The sequence below is a fragment of the Lithobates pipiens genome, unplaced genomic scaffold (genome assembly GCF_037356315.1).
Source record: "Lithobates pipiens isolate NorthernLeopardFrog02 unplaced genomic scaffold, aLitPip1_a1.2 Scaffold_30, whole genome shotgun sequence".
Classification (NCBI taxonomy): Eukaryota; Metazoa; Chordata; class Amphibia; order Anura; family Ranidae; genus Lithobates; species Lithobates pipiens.
Genome location: NW_027507791.1, coordinates 180,016,832 through 180,031,209, shown reverse-complemented (window position 1 = coordinate 180,031,209; position 14,378 = coordinate 180,016,832). Strand labels below are relative to the sequence as shown.

The following is a 14,378-nucleotide window of genomic DNA, read 5'->3' as shown; positions in this document are numbered from 1 at the left end:
TAGTTTTTGCATCTTATCACACTCAGAATATTAGATTTTAACAAGACTCATAACAATTTAGTCTTGTAAATAATAAAATAGATGACATTATAGGAGGTCATTATTATTATACAGGATTTATATAGTGCCAACAGTTTACACAGTGCTTTACAATATAAAAAGGAAACAATACAGTTATAATACAATAAAATACAAGAGGATTAAGAGGGCCCCACTCAGAAGAGCTTACAATCTAATAGGGTGGGGCAGGTGGCACAAAAGGTTGTAACTGTGGGGAATGAGCTGATGCAAGTGGTAAAAGATTACTTGGAGACGTGATAGGCTTTCCTGAAGAGATGATCGCGTGAAGGTAGCAAGAGTAGGGGATAGCCAGACCGGTGGAGGTAGCAAGTCCCAGAGGATGGGAGAGGCTCTGGAGAAATCCTGGAGATGAGCATGGGAAGAGGAAATGAGAGAGCTTGAGAGTAGGGGGTCTTGAGAAGAGTGGAGAGGACGATTTGGGTGATATTTGGAGACAAGGTTGGTGATGTAGCTCAGGGCAGAGTTGTGAATGGCTTTGTATGTTGTGGTTAGTATTTTGAATTCAATTCACTGGGTGATTGGGAGCCAGTGTAGGGATTGGAGGAGAGGGTTAGCAGACGCTGAGTGGTTGGTCAATAAGACTGGCAGCAGCATTCATGATAGACCGAAGAAGGGATAGCCTATGGAGAGGCAAGCCGATGAGAAGGGAGTTGCAATAGTCAAGGTGAGAGATGACAAAGGAGTGAATGAGGAGCTTGATGGTTTCATCTGTTAAAAAGGGGCGAATTTTAGAGATGTTACGGAGGTGAATTCTACAAACTTTTCAAAACAATTGGACTTGGGGCGGAAATGACAATTCAGAGTCTAGGATTACACCTAGTACTTGTGTGAGGGGGAAGGACTGATAGTTGCATTGTTGATTTTGATGAAAAATTCAGGGAGGGGGGCACGGGCTAGGGAGAATATTATTAGCTCAGGTCATACATGGGTGAATATGATCTTACACCAATGAACCATCAGATTCTCATACAATAAGGTTACCCTTTGTCCCCATTTACTAGGGATAGTTCCCATTCTGAGAAGTCTATCCCATAGAAAAATGTGTCCCTAATTCATCCTCAGAAACCTTACAGGCACCAAGTCACACTGCTCAAGCATTATTTGAAAATGCTGCGGCTGGACAATCTGAATTGGCACACATGTGCAGATGCCCCCAACCCAGCAGTGCTGTTTTGGATTGACACACATGCACATTGCTAATCAGTGGCAGCCCATCCATTAGGGGTACATGGGTGCCGGACGCATGGATTCCAATGCCGGTGTGTGTGTTTTTTTTAAGCACGTGATTAGAGCCTGAGGCTCTAATAGGCTTTAAAAAAGTATGGGCTTGAGGCGCAGCGCACTGCTCCCCGAAGCCCACCCAGTTTAGTGACAATAGCAAATTAATATTCACTATTATCACACTGATTCTGCCACCTGGCCAATCAGGAAGCAGGTCCTGAGACCCATTTCCCCATTAGCTGATAGGAGAAGCTACCCTATTGGCTGAGGGGGGAGGAAGGAGAAGACGCATGGCGAAGACACCGCCGTGATGCCGAGGACGCTGGGGAAGCCAGCTGTCCATCGCCTGGAGGGAAGTGTTGCCCAGGGTAAGTGTTGCGGGTGACCGACCCATGGGGGGAGGGGTGACCAGACTGGGGGGGCTGGCTGTGCACTCTTTGCCACCCCCCCCAAACAAATGCCACTGGCCGCCACTGCTGCTAGTTTTACTCTCTAATACTGGGGATGCCTGTACTAATATGTGAGAAGTAAGCAACGCTACCTACATGGGAAAGAAAAGGGGGAGAATGATTTGTGGATGTGGAGGCAAAGCAAAAAGACAAAGTATAGTATGTTATAAATATACTGCAACTGCACTTATTACTCTGAGACCTTTGTGTGTGTTACTTATTCCTGAGTATACTGTAAATAGTGTTGCGCTGCCAAATTAAATATGCAATAAACTATATGTGTCCTGCAAAGCCAACAAATCAAATTAAAGTTAAAATGAATGCAACTTAAAATAAGTGCTATAAAGTGTGATGATCTGCACAAATATATATCTTCCAGAGCTAATAAGCAAATGAATAAAATCTGTGCATTTAACAAAAATACAAATGTGTAAATCCACACAATATACTGCTGTGCCTACCTGTATAATCACGTAATAAAACAAAAAATATGAGTGCAAATATAAATCTCCTAATTTCACAATAATGTAACATATAAATAAACATGATATACAAATGATTATGATGTAAAGGTTGAATGACTAATCCAATTGTGCAAATTTCCTTTTTTAATGTTACATCCCTTCACCAGTATATGTCCATGAAGATATGTTATCTTCCCTTTTCACCGTGATTTCTAGCATCGCACCTCAATGCAGCTTTAGATAAGCATGTAATGATAATTCCTAATCAGATGGTGCTTTTGCATCCACTGTCCTCTGGGAGTTCTCTGTCTGTCATTCCCAGCCTGCTGATCTCTATGGTGGATAAGGTCTCTATGGTGATCCTGGAGGTCCTCACTCCGTAAAATCTCTGGTTATGCAAATGAATGAAAGACACACTCCATAGTGTAGTATAGTTTTAAAAGTTTATTAAGAAAAGGCAGCTATTTCTCCCTAATATAACGCCCTACGTGTTACGTCACACATAAGGATAAGCTACTGAGTGATTGCAGCAGCTGGAACACTTCTTTACTGTATTTCACATACAGAGATAGCCTGAGAGTAACCCACCGTACACTTATTACTTATTCCTGACATCCACTCTCCATTAATTACTTACTCCTAACCTCTGCTGTCCATAAATGACTTGCTCCTGACCTGTACTCTCAATGTGTAACTTATGTCTGTCCGCTGCATTCTGTGTATTACGGTACATACTCCTGACCTGTCACTTATGTCTAAGTGCTGCATTCTGTTGATTTACTAAGACTGAAGAGTGCAAAATCTGGTACACCTCTGCATGGTAGTCAGTCAGCTTCTAACTTCAGCTTGTCCTGTTAAGCTTGACAAAAAAAATATGGAAACTGGTTTCTATGCAGAGCTGCACCAGATTTGGCACAGCACAGTTTTAGTAAATCAACCCCTCTTCTCTCTATACTTCGCTTACTTCTGATCTCTGTGTGTTACTTACTATTGACCACTACAATCTGTGCACTCCTGACCTCTTCATGCCAAGCATTGAATACTCCTGGCCTCTTTTCTCTGTACATTACTTACTTTTAACCATATCCCGCCCAGCCTATAACAAAATGAAGGACCTCTCATCATTCTGGGTGGACGTCATATGGCGTCCTCCCGGATCACGCTGCTGGTCGACATGATCTGTCACCAGCTGCCTCCACCAGACACTTCCAATGAAGTGTACCGGCTCGCTGCTGGTACCATGTGACGAATCACAGAAGGTCACATGACAGTTTTAAACAATGAAGTAGTAACCATGTTAACATTATATTGCTCTGGACGTGTGTTTAAAAAAAATCATAAAAAAAAGAAAAAAAATGAATACAAAATATTTTGTTCGCACTGTCACCATTCAGTGTTCCTGATCACTGCCACACCAGTTATATGATAACCTTGTATTACACTGATGAATTCACAATTTTTTCTTTTTTTTTTTACATACTGTCTTTTTTTATTTTTAAGATACTTCATTTTACAAAAAAGTATGACAAAAAATTACATCATCAAAAAACTCGCTATGCCTCCTACTAATTACCTTGGGCTGTTTATTTTCCAAAAGGGGTCATTTGGGGGGTATTTGTACTGTCCTGATGTTGTTGGGCCTCAATAAATGATAGGCTGTCAGTACATCAGGATTGATACATTTTCAGATACATACCATAGTTTGTGAACTGTATAACTTTCACAAAGATATACACTGATTTGCGTTATTTTCACCAAAGAAATGAAGCAGAATACTCTTTGACCTATATTTATGAAGAACAATTATTTATTTGCAAAATTTCATAACAGGAACAAAGAAAAACACATTTATTTATTTTTATTTTCAGTCTTTGTTTGTTTATTTAGCAAAAAGTTAAAAACCCAGTCGTGACTAAATGCCACCAGAAGAAAGCTCTAGTTGTGTGAACAAAATGATAAACATTTAGTTTGGGTACAGTGTTGCATGACTCCCCCAATTTTCATTCAAAGTGCGACAGCGCTGAAAGTTGAAAATTGGCCTGGGCAGGAAGGGGGTAAAAGTACCTAGTATTGAAGTGGTTAAACCCTGTTCACCATATGTTACTTACTCCTAAACTCTGCTCTACGTGCATTACTTATTTCTGACCCCTGCTCTCTAGGCATTACTTTTTACGGACTAGTGCAGCCTCTGGTTGTTTACTCCTGACCTCTGTTTTTTCTGCATTACTTCAGACCCCTGTTATGTGTTCTTCACTTTCTCCTGACCCCTACTCTTTGTGCATTACTTACATCTTTGCTTTCTATTTGTTGCTTAGCTCTCATGCACACAGAACAATTTGTAAACTATCCTAGAAGCCTGTCCTCCTGGCATCAGCATTTTGGCAAAAAAAAAGCCTGACGCTTGTAAAAGTGTGTAACATATTTAGGCGTATGAACGGGACTCATGTGCTTGGGCTTTCATTTTATTGAAATTTGGAAAAGAACAGCTGACGGACTTTAGCGGTACCAGAAGAGGTCAATGAAAATCCAATAGATAAAATATTGTCTTTATTACAAAAGTTAAGATTGTTAAAAATACTTATTCTAAAATAAAAAAATAAAACCATTAGCTCAGTACACATATATAACTATATACTGTATCATACTAGGCACATGTAAGTGGGACTTGATACATATGATTAATATGTTTCTTCCTTTTAGGAACCCCAAAAGCAGGTTGATATGTGTATTATGCTGATGTTTTGATACAGTATGATTAACCACTTTCAGACCGGACCATTTTGCTGGTAAATGACCAGAGGTCTTTTTACACTTTGGCACTGCGCTGCTTTAACTGGTAATTGCGCGGTCATGCAATGTTGTACCCAAACAAAATTTGCGTCCTTTTCTTCCCACAAATAGAGCTTTCTTTTGATGGTATTTGATTGCCTCTGCGATTTTTATTTTTTGCGATATAAACGTAAAAAGACCGCAAATTTTGAAAAAAAATGATATTTTCTACTTTTTGTTATTAGAAAAATCCAATAAACTCAATTTTAGTCATACATTTAGGCCAAAATGTATTCAGCCACATGTCTTTGGTAAAAAAAAAGTCAATAATTGTATATTTATTGGTTTGCGCAAAAGTTGTCACATCTACAAACTAAGGTACGTTTTCTGGAATTTACGCAGCTTTTAGTTTACGACTGCCTATCTCATTTCTTGAGGTGCTAAAATGGCAGGGCAGTACAAAACCCCCCCAAATGACCCCATTTTGGAAAGTAGACCCCCTAAGGAAATTGATAAGAGGCATGTTGAGCCCATTGAATATTTTATTTTTTTGCCTCAAGCGATTGAATAATGACAAAAAAAAAATTTTTTTTTTTTTTTTTACACAAAGTTGTCACTAAATGATATATTGCTCACACATGCTATGGGCGTATGTGAAATGACACCCCAAAATAAATTCTGCTGCTTCTCCTGAGTACGGGGATACCACATATGTGGGACTTTTTGGGAGCCTAGCCGCGTACGGGGCCCCGAAAACCAAGCACCGCCTTCAGGCTTTCTAAGGGCGTAAATTTTTGAGTTCACTTCTCACTACCTATTACAGTTTTGAAGGCCATAAAATGCCAAGATGGCACAAAACCCCCACAAATGACCCCATTTTAGAAAGTAGACACCCCAAGCTATTTGCTGAGAGGCATGTTGAGTTCATGGAATATTTTATATTTTGCCACAAGTTGCGGGAAAATTACAAACTTTTTTTTTTTTTTTTTTTTTTTCACAAAGTTGTCACTAAATGATATATTGCTCACGCATGCCATGCGCATATGTGAAATGACACCCCAAAATAAATTCTGCTGCTTCTCCTGAGTACGGGGATACCACATATGTGGGACTTTTTGGGAGCCTAGCCGCGTACGGGGCCCCGAAAACCAAGCACCGCCTTCAGGCTTTCTAAGGGCGTTACAGTTTTGAAGGCCATAAAATGCCAAGATGGCACAAACCCCCCCCAAATGACCCCATTTTGGAAAGTAGACACCCCTAAATTTAGGGGTACACTAGTGAGACTAGGTAATAAATGGCGGGTGCCCTGAAACTATAAAAAAATAACTAACCAACCAGCGTCACCTGTAACAGTTATATGGTGATCACTGGTGAAAGGGTTAACTAGGGGGCAATCAGGGGGCTTTATGCGGTAGTATATGGGGGTCCCTGGCGCTATAAAAAGCTGCGGCGAACCTAAATACCTACCTGCCTAACTAGCGTCACCTGTGACACTAATACAGCGATCAGAAAAACGATCGCTTATTAGGCTGGGTTCACACTGGAGCGATGCGGGAACGCCACGAATGCGCGGCGGGTTCCCGCATCGCATGCCTCCCGGCGGCAGTTCACACTGCCCTATGCGAACTGCTGGGAGTGTCAGTGAAATGTTACTGACACCCCCAGATCAGTTCGCATATCGCAGTGCGATCTGCAAACTCGGATCGCATGGTGTGAAAACCCATGCGATCCGATTCTGCTGCGGGCCAAAAAAAGGGTCCCGTGCGAATTTGCGGCGGGTGCGGCGGGTGCGGCGAATGGCTGAACTCGAATCGCACAGAGATCGGATGTGATTTGCACTGCAGTGCGGTGCGAATCACATCCGTTCTCAAACCGCTGCAATGTGAACCCAGCCTTAGTGACACTGGCGACGGGGGGTGATCACGGGGTTAAACCTTTATTGGGGGGGTTAGGGGGGTACCTTAGAACTAAAGGGGGCTAACCCTAACTGCCCTAACAGTTATTAGTCACAAATGACACCCGCCGGGTGATCAGGGGGTTAAACCTTTATTAGGTAATAAATGGCGGGTGCCCTGAAACTATAAAAAAATAACTAACCAACCAGCGTCACCTGTAACAGTTATATGGTGATCACAGGTGAAAGGGTTAACTAGGGGGCAATCAGGGGGCTTTATGCGGTAGTATATGGGGGTCCCTGGCGCTATAAAAAGCTGCAGCGAACCTAAATACCTACCTGCCTAACTAGCCTCACCTGTGACACTAATACGGCGATCAGAAAAATGATCGCTTATTAGGCTGGGTTCACACTGGAGCGATGCGGAAACGCCGCGAATCCGCGGCGGGTTCCCGCATCGCATGCCTCCCGGCGGCAGTTCACACTGCCCTATGCGGACTGCTGGGAGTGTCAGTGAAATGTTACTGACACCCCCAGATCAGTTCGCATATCGCAGTGCGATCTGCAAACTCGGATCGCATGGTGTGAACACCCATGCGATCCGATTCTGCTGCGGACCAAAAAAAGGGTCCCGTGCGAATTTGCGGCGGGTGCAGCGGGTGTGGCGGGTGCGGCGGGTGCGGCGAATGGCTGAACTCGAATCGCACAGAGATCGGATGTGATTTGCACTGCAGTGCGGTGCGAATCACATTCGTTCTCATAAACCGCTGCAATGTGAACCCAGCCTTAGTGACACTGGCGACGGGGGGTGATCACGGGGTTAAACCTTTATTGGGGGGGTTAGGGGGGCACATTAGAACTAAAGGGGGCTAACTCTAACTGCCCTAACAGTTATTACAGTCACAAATGACACCAATGCAAAAAAAAAAAAAAAAAAAAAAAAATGACATTGGTGTCACTGTGACTGGGGGGCAGGGGTAATTGGGGGGGTGATCGGGGGGTAAAGGGGGGGTGTGAGTGTGCCTGGCATGTTCTACTGTGTGTGTAGAGTGTTGGTGCAACTCACCGATCCGCTCCGTGTCGGAACGAAAAATACCGACACGGAGGAGAGAATACATCACTTCCTCTCCTGTGTTTACATTACAGGAGAGGAAGTGATGTCACCGGGGATTTCCATTCGTCGAGAGCGATCGCGAGGGGGTGGCCATGAATGAATGGCCGCCCCCTCATCCCGGATCGCTCTCGAAGGAATGCCGACCGCCGCAGGCACCGGGGGGGGGCCCGATCGGGCCCCCCACCCGCGGGCAGGCAGGGACTTATATATACGCCCATATGCCTGCCCGTGCCATTCTGCCGACGTATATCGTCGTGCGGCGGTCGGCAAGTGGTTAACAGCTATGCCTTTCTCTTTGGATAGGCCATCTCTATCTGTGGTCAAGATATAGAGGTCCTGAGGAAGCTATAATTGTGAAACACGTCGACCTCTTGACATAGCAGTAATAGAGTCACATAAGTGTAATAATTGACATGCTATATATGTAGTGAGCTAATGGTTTATTTTAGAATAAGTATGTTTAACAATTGTAACTTTTGTAATAAAAACAATACTCTATATGTAGGATTTTCATTGTCCACTTTTGGTACCGCTAAAGTCCGTCAGCTGTTCTTTTCCAAATTTTGAAGTATCTTATAGGATGAGGTACCCATGTAACCCATATTTTTCTAAGCATTCATTTTATTGGCCAGAATAATAATTTATTCTGCCCATTGAAACAAATGAATGCTCAAGCGCCAACTGTGCCTAGTTTTAATGCACTTTTACAAGCATCAAACATTTTTTTCTGGCAAATCTCCTCGTCCTGCTCCTGAACGCACGGAAGTAGGATTTTTTCTGCCTCTAAACGCCTCTACCATTAAACTGCCCTAAAAATGTATGTGTGCATGGATACATAGGCTAACATTCAGGGGTATTTAGAGGTGTCATGGTTATACAGTGATCTTCCTGTGTTTGCTTACCTCCCCTCATGTGTTCACACTAAGAGGCCAGCCACTTCCACCTGGTGGTTTTTATTATCTCTCCTCTAAGCATGGCTCCACCCCAGGCCCTATCAGGGAGCCCTATATTAACCTGTGCACTGCAGGCCATCAGTGCTGATCAACCATTGTGTATTCCTTTGTGTGTTTGGCTTCCTGTTACCTGCCGTGTGCTCTTCTGTTGTTCTGTTACCGACTTTGGCGTGTCTTTGACTATCCCTGTTTGCATGTGATCCTGACCTTTTGGCGTGTCCCTGACTATTCTGTCTGCTTGTGGCCCCGACCTTGGCTTTGTCCCTCACCCTCCCTATCCTCCTGTTGCCTACTGTGGGTGGGTGTGAGCTGGGGGACCCTGGGGTCGCGACCTGGAGCCAGTTGCAGCCAAGTCCATCCTCACCACTCGAGGCTCTGGTGAAAACCTGCTGGCTCTTAGACTCCGCGCCCCTGGGAATCTTGGGACCTGTCTCCTGTCCGCAGCAGTCAGCCGTAGGGTCCACAACCTTGCGGTGCACTCCTGATCGCTAAGGTGTGCATCTGTCACCTCGCCTCAAGGTGACCTGACAAGAGGCAGGAAAAGAGTGCCAGATGCCCCTAGGAGCAGCTGAAAATGGCCAGTGTGCATGAGTCCTTACTCTTGACTGCTGCTTTCTGTGCATTACTTGCAACTGACTACTTCAGTATGTGTAATACTTCATTCCTGGGGTAAAAATTTATTTTTGTTCTGGTAACATTCTTCTCTTCTTCTACAGTTTAGATAGAAATCAGCTAACAGACAGTTCCTGCCCCCACCTGGCATCTGGAATAAGAAATAACCAGACACTGAGGATACTGAACCTGTCTGGGAACAATCTGAAGGGTCCTCATTTCAGGGATCTGATGGCAGCTCTGCCAACAAGCCGGATAGAGGAATTACAGTGAGTATAACAGGACTGACTGAGACAATAATATTCCGGGACAGTTTATGTTCACACTACATAATTAAATTAAACATACAATAATGTGTTCTAAACAGACAACCTTTTTGCTTTTCAAAAAGGCCATTGTTATTAAGTTGTCAAATTCTAATTCTTCGATCATATCAACTCTGTTATCAGCCTTTTTTCAACCTTACCAACTATGTACTGTAACTATAGAGGGGCATCTTAACCATCACAACATACAGGGGTATGTGATTTACTATTGACATAAACACATGCACACTCACACACCACTGGTTGACCAGGATGGACTCATGCTTTTTTTTCAACATTATCACTATAACTATAGCCACAAAAGAATATTTTCCTAAAAACATATTATAATCTGATATTCTATTTATTCTGATAACTAGTGCCCTGTATGATCTATCTGTACAATCCTGTATGTAGAGATAGCAGACAGATCCTACCCTGTTTCGCCGAAAATAAGACCTAGCGTTGATTGTCGGTGATGGCTGCAATATACGCCCTACCCCCCCAAATAAGCCCTACCCTGAAAATAAGACCTACAAGGACTTTAACTAGGGCTTATTTGGGGGGTAGGGCTTATATTGCAGCCATCACCGACAATCACGCTAGGTCTTATTTTCGGGGAAATAGGGTACAGTGCACTTCAAGGGATAGAGGACCAAAAGAATCCAACACCTGGAGATGAGGCTTTTGCTGTCTTTCTCTCAGGAAGCAAAATTTTTTCACCTGTGACTTATTCTTTCATTTTGGCATCTCTGCTTTCAGATAAAGAATGTCTATATACAACTCATCTGTATCTGCAGCTGAGGACAGCTACACATACAGTGCTCTGAAAAAATATTTGACCCTTCCTGATTTTTTATTTTTTTTGCATTTGTAATACTGATGATTTAAATCAAACTAATTTTAATATTACACAAAGATAAGCTGAGTAAATACAGTTTTTAAATGATTACATTTATTAACCACAAATTATGGCTACAGCGTGGGCCTTAATTGACAGGAGGGCGTCAGTAGACGTCCTCTCGTGTATGAGCTGCCTGCATGCCCCCTGTGGGGCATGCACGTCACGCTCTGTGATCACTGAGTCAATGATCCCGGGCCCCTTACCATGTGATCAGCTGTCAGCCAATGACAGTTAATCATGTGATGTAAACAAAAGATCGGTAATGAGCTTCCCCCCCTCGCGCTGACAGCATGAGGGGAAAAAAAACTGATCACCGGCTTCTGACAGAGGGACATCAATCCCAAAGATGGAGAGGCACTGCTGCTATGCAGTGCCCTCCAGTGCCATCTTTTAGTGCCAACCAGTGCCTGTCAATGCTGCCAACCAGTGCCCATCAGTGCCTCATCATCAGTGCCACCTTTTAATGCTGCCTATCAGTGTCGCCTACCAGTGCTCATCAGTGCCACCTCTTAGTACCCACCAATGCTGCCTAATCAGTGCCACCTATTAGTGCCTACCTGTACAGCCTATCAGTGCCCATCAGTGCAGCCTATCAGTGCTACCTCATCAGCGCACACCAGTGAAGGAGAAAAATTGCCTGTCTTCAAAATTTTATAACAGGCTATGAAACTTTTTTTTCTTTTTTCTGTCTTTTATTGTTTTTTTAGCAGAAAAGGAAAAAACGCAGCAGTGATTAAATAACACCAAAAGAAACCTCTATTTGTGTGAAAAAAATTACAAAAATCAAATTTGATTGACAATTGCATGGTCATACAACATAGTGTGAAAGCTGAAAATTGGCCTGGGCAGGAAGGGGATTTAAGTGCCCAGTAAGCAAGTGGTTAACCACTTAAGGACCAGAAGGATTTGCCCCCTTAATGGCCAGGCCATTTTTTGCGATACGGCACTGGGTTGCTTTAACTAACAATTGCGCAGTCGTACAACGTTGTACCCAAACAAAATGTATGTCCCTTTTTCCCACAGATAGAGACTTCTTTTGGTGGTGTTTGATCACCTCTGTTGTTTTTATTTTTTGTGCTATAAACAAAAAAAGACTGACAATTTTGAAAAAAAAAACAATATTTTTTACTTTTTGCTATAATATCCCCCCCCCCCACAAAAAAAAAGTCAAAAAACTATTTTTTTCATCAGTTTAGTCCAATATGTATTCTACTACACATTTTTGTTTAAAAAAAAAATCACAACAAGCATATGTTGATTTATTTGTGCAAAAGTTATAGCATCTACAAAATAGGGAATAGATTTATGGTATTTTTATTATAATTTTTTTTTTTACTAGCAATGGCGGTGATCTGCAATTTTTAGCGGGACTGCGGCATTGCAGAGGGCAGATCGGACACTTTTGACTCTTTTTCTGTACCAGTGACATTTATACAGTGATCGGTGCTATAAAAATGCACTGATTACTGTATAAATGACACTGGTCAGGAAGGTGTTAACACTAGGGGCGATTGAGGGGTTAAATGTGTTCCCTGTGAGGTGTTTCTAACTGTAATGGGAGTACAGAGTGATCGCTGTCCCTTGTTTGTTTATATTGACAGATCCTCATTCTGGCTCTCTGTGGAGTGATTGCAGGTGGCCGGAGGACATTGTAGCTGCTGGTCACCCTGGCCACACACCATGGGTGTGCGTGCACCTCCGGTGCCGTGCGTGTGCCAACTGTATCTATTGCACAAGCAATATACAGCTATGGCAATTCGCGCAATAGAGCCAATTTGCCGCAGTATAATCACAGCGGCTGGTCGGCAAGCAGTTAAGGGAAAAAAACTGTCCAAACCTGCCTGGTCCTATGTGAAAAAAGTAACTGGCCCCCCTCCCACCTTTGTTAAATCCTGAATGAACTGTGATTAACCACATTTGGATGGAAATGTTGGGGGGGGGCACAGGCATCAATGCTGATATGTCAGTTAGTAATGCGAGAGGAGACTGAAGGAGTGAGGTGAGGAGTAGAAAGATAGATTTGTGTGTCGTCGCATAGAGGTGGTACTGGAAGCCATGGGAGTTTATTAACTGACCAAGGGAGAAGGTGTAAATGCAGAAGGGAAGGGGTCTGAGGACAGAACCTTGAGGTACCCCTACAGAAAGAGGAAGTGGAGAGGAGGAAGCAGAAATACACGTAACACTGAAGCAGAGCTGTGATCGGTAGGATGAGAACCAGGAGAGAGCAGAGTCTTGAAGTCCAAGAGAGTGGAGTGTTGGAGGATGGAGGGGATGGGGATGGAGAATGGAGGGGATGGTTAACAGTATAAAAGGCTGCAAAGAGGTTGAGTAGTATGAGTATGGAGTAGTGGCTATTGGTTTTGGTAGTTAGTAGATCATTAGTGAGTTTCAGTAGGGCAGTTTCTGTGGAGTATATTAACTAGATGCTGACCACCGGCCGTCAAATGACGGCCAGGCGGTGCACCTATTGTGGTGGGAGGCCGTCATATGACGGCCTCCCGTTTAAATAGGGAATGCGTGCAATCGTACGTGCGCATCCCTGTTTCTTCGGTGGCGGCGTGCCACGGAGACACCGCTCGCCACCGGAGGGGGTGAACAGCCGTTGGTTATGGCTGTTTACCACGTGATCACAGATGGTCACACCCCGGCTGTGCACGGCGCATGCGCGCGATCGCGAGCGCGCTGTGCGAGCACGTCAGTGGCGGCGTGTTCCCCGGGAACACTGCTCATCACCGACGCTGGTAAACAGCCATTGGCCGGCTGTTTACCCACGTGATCGGCTGTGATCCTTTCACAGCCGATCACTAAAATGTAAACAAACCGCTGTAACGAGATGTTACCGGGTTGTTCTCCTCCTCACACACCGATCGTATATGTGAGGAGGAGATTGTGGTAACATCTTGTTACCGCCTAGTGTACACCAATGACACTGAATGCCCCCCCAATAAAGAGGACCTGTCACCACCCCTCATAGTACCTGTCAATCACAGTCCATCAGAGTACCTGTCACAGTCCATCAGAGTATTTGAGTACCTGTCACAGCCCATCAGAGTACCCGAGTACCCGTCACAGTCCATCCGAGTACCCGAGTACCTGTCCCAGCCCATCAGAGTACCCGAGTACCTGTCCCAGCCCATCAGAGTACCCGAGTACCTGTCCCAGCCCATCAGAGTACCCGAGTACCTGTCCCAGCCCATCAGAGTACCTGAGTACCTGTCACGGCACATCAGAGTACCCAAGTACCTGTCCCAGCCCATCAGAGTACCCGAGTACCTGTCCCGGCCCATCAGAGTACCTGAGTACCTGTCACGGCACATCAGAGTACCCGAGTACCTGTCCCAGCACATCAGAGTACCCGAGTACCTGTCACGGCCAATCAGAGTACCCGAGTACCTATCACGGTCCATCAGAGTACCCGAGTACTTATCGCGGTCCATCAGGGTACCCGAGTACCTGTCACGGCACATCAGGGTACCCAAGTACCTGTCACGATCCATCCGAGTACCCGAGTACCTGTCACAGTCCATCAGGGTACCCGAGTACCTGCCACAGTCCATCATGGTACCCAAGTATCTGTCACGGTTCAACAGTGTACCCGAGTACCTGTCACAG

The 14,378-nt window shown here is 44.3% G+C and overlaps 1 protein-coding gene across 1 annotated transcript in view; it reads left to right on the top strand.

Annotated features, from left to right (window-relative positions):
* Positions 1-14,378, top strand: part of LOC143943369 (NACHT, LRR and PYD domains-containing protein 3-like) — a 197,644-nt gene that overhangs the window by 158,146 nt on the left and 25,120 nt on the right. Inside the window, exon 11 of the mRNA XM_077465099.1 lies at positions 9,662-9,826. Coding sequence (XP_077321225.1) covers positions 9,662-9,826 — 165 coding nt within the window. The remainder of the gene's footprint in view (positions 1-9,661; positions 9,827-14,378) is intronic.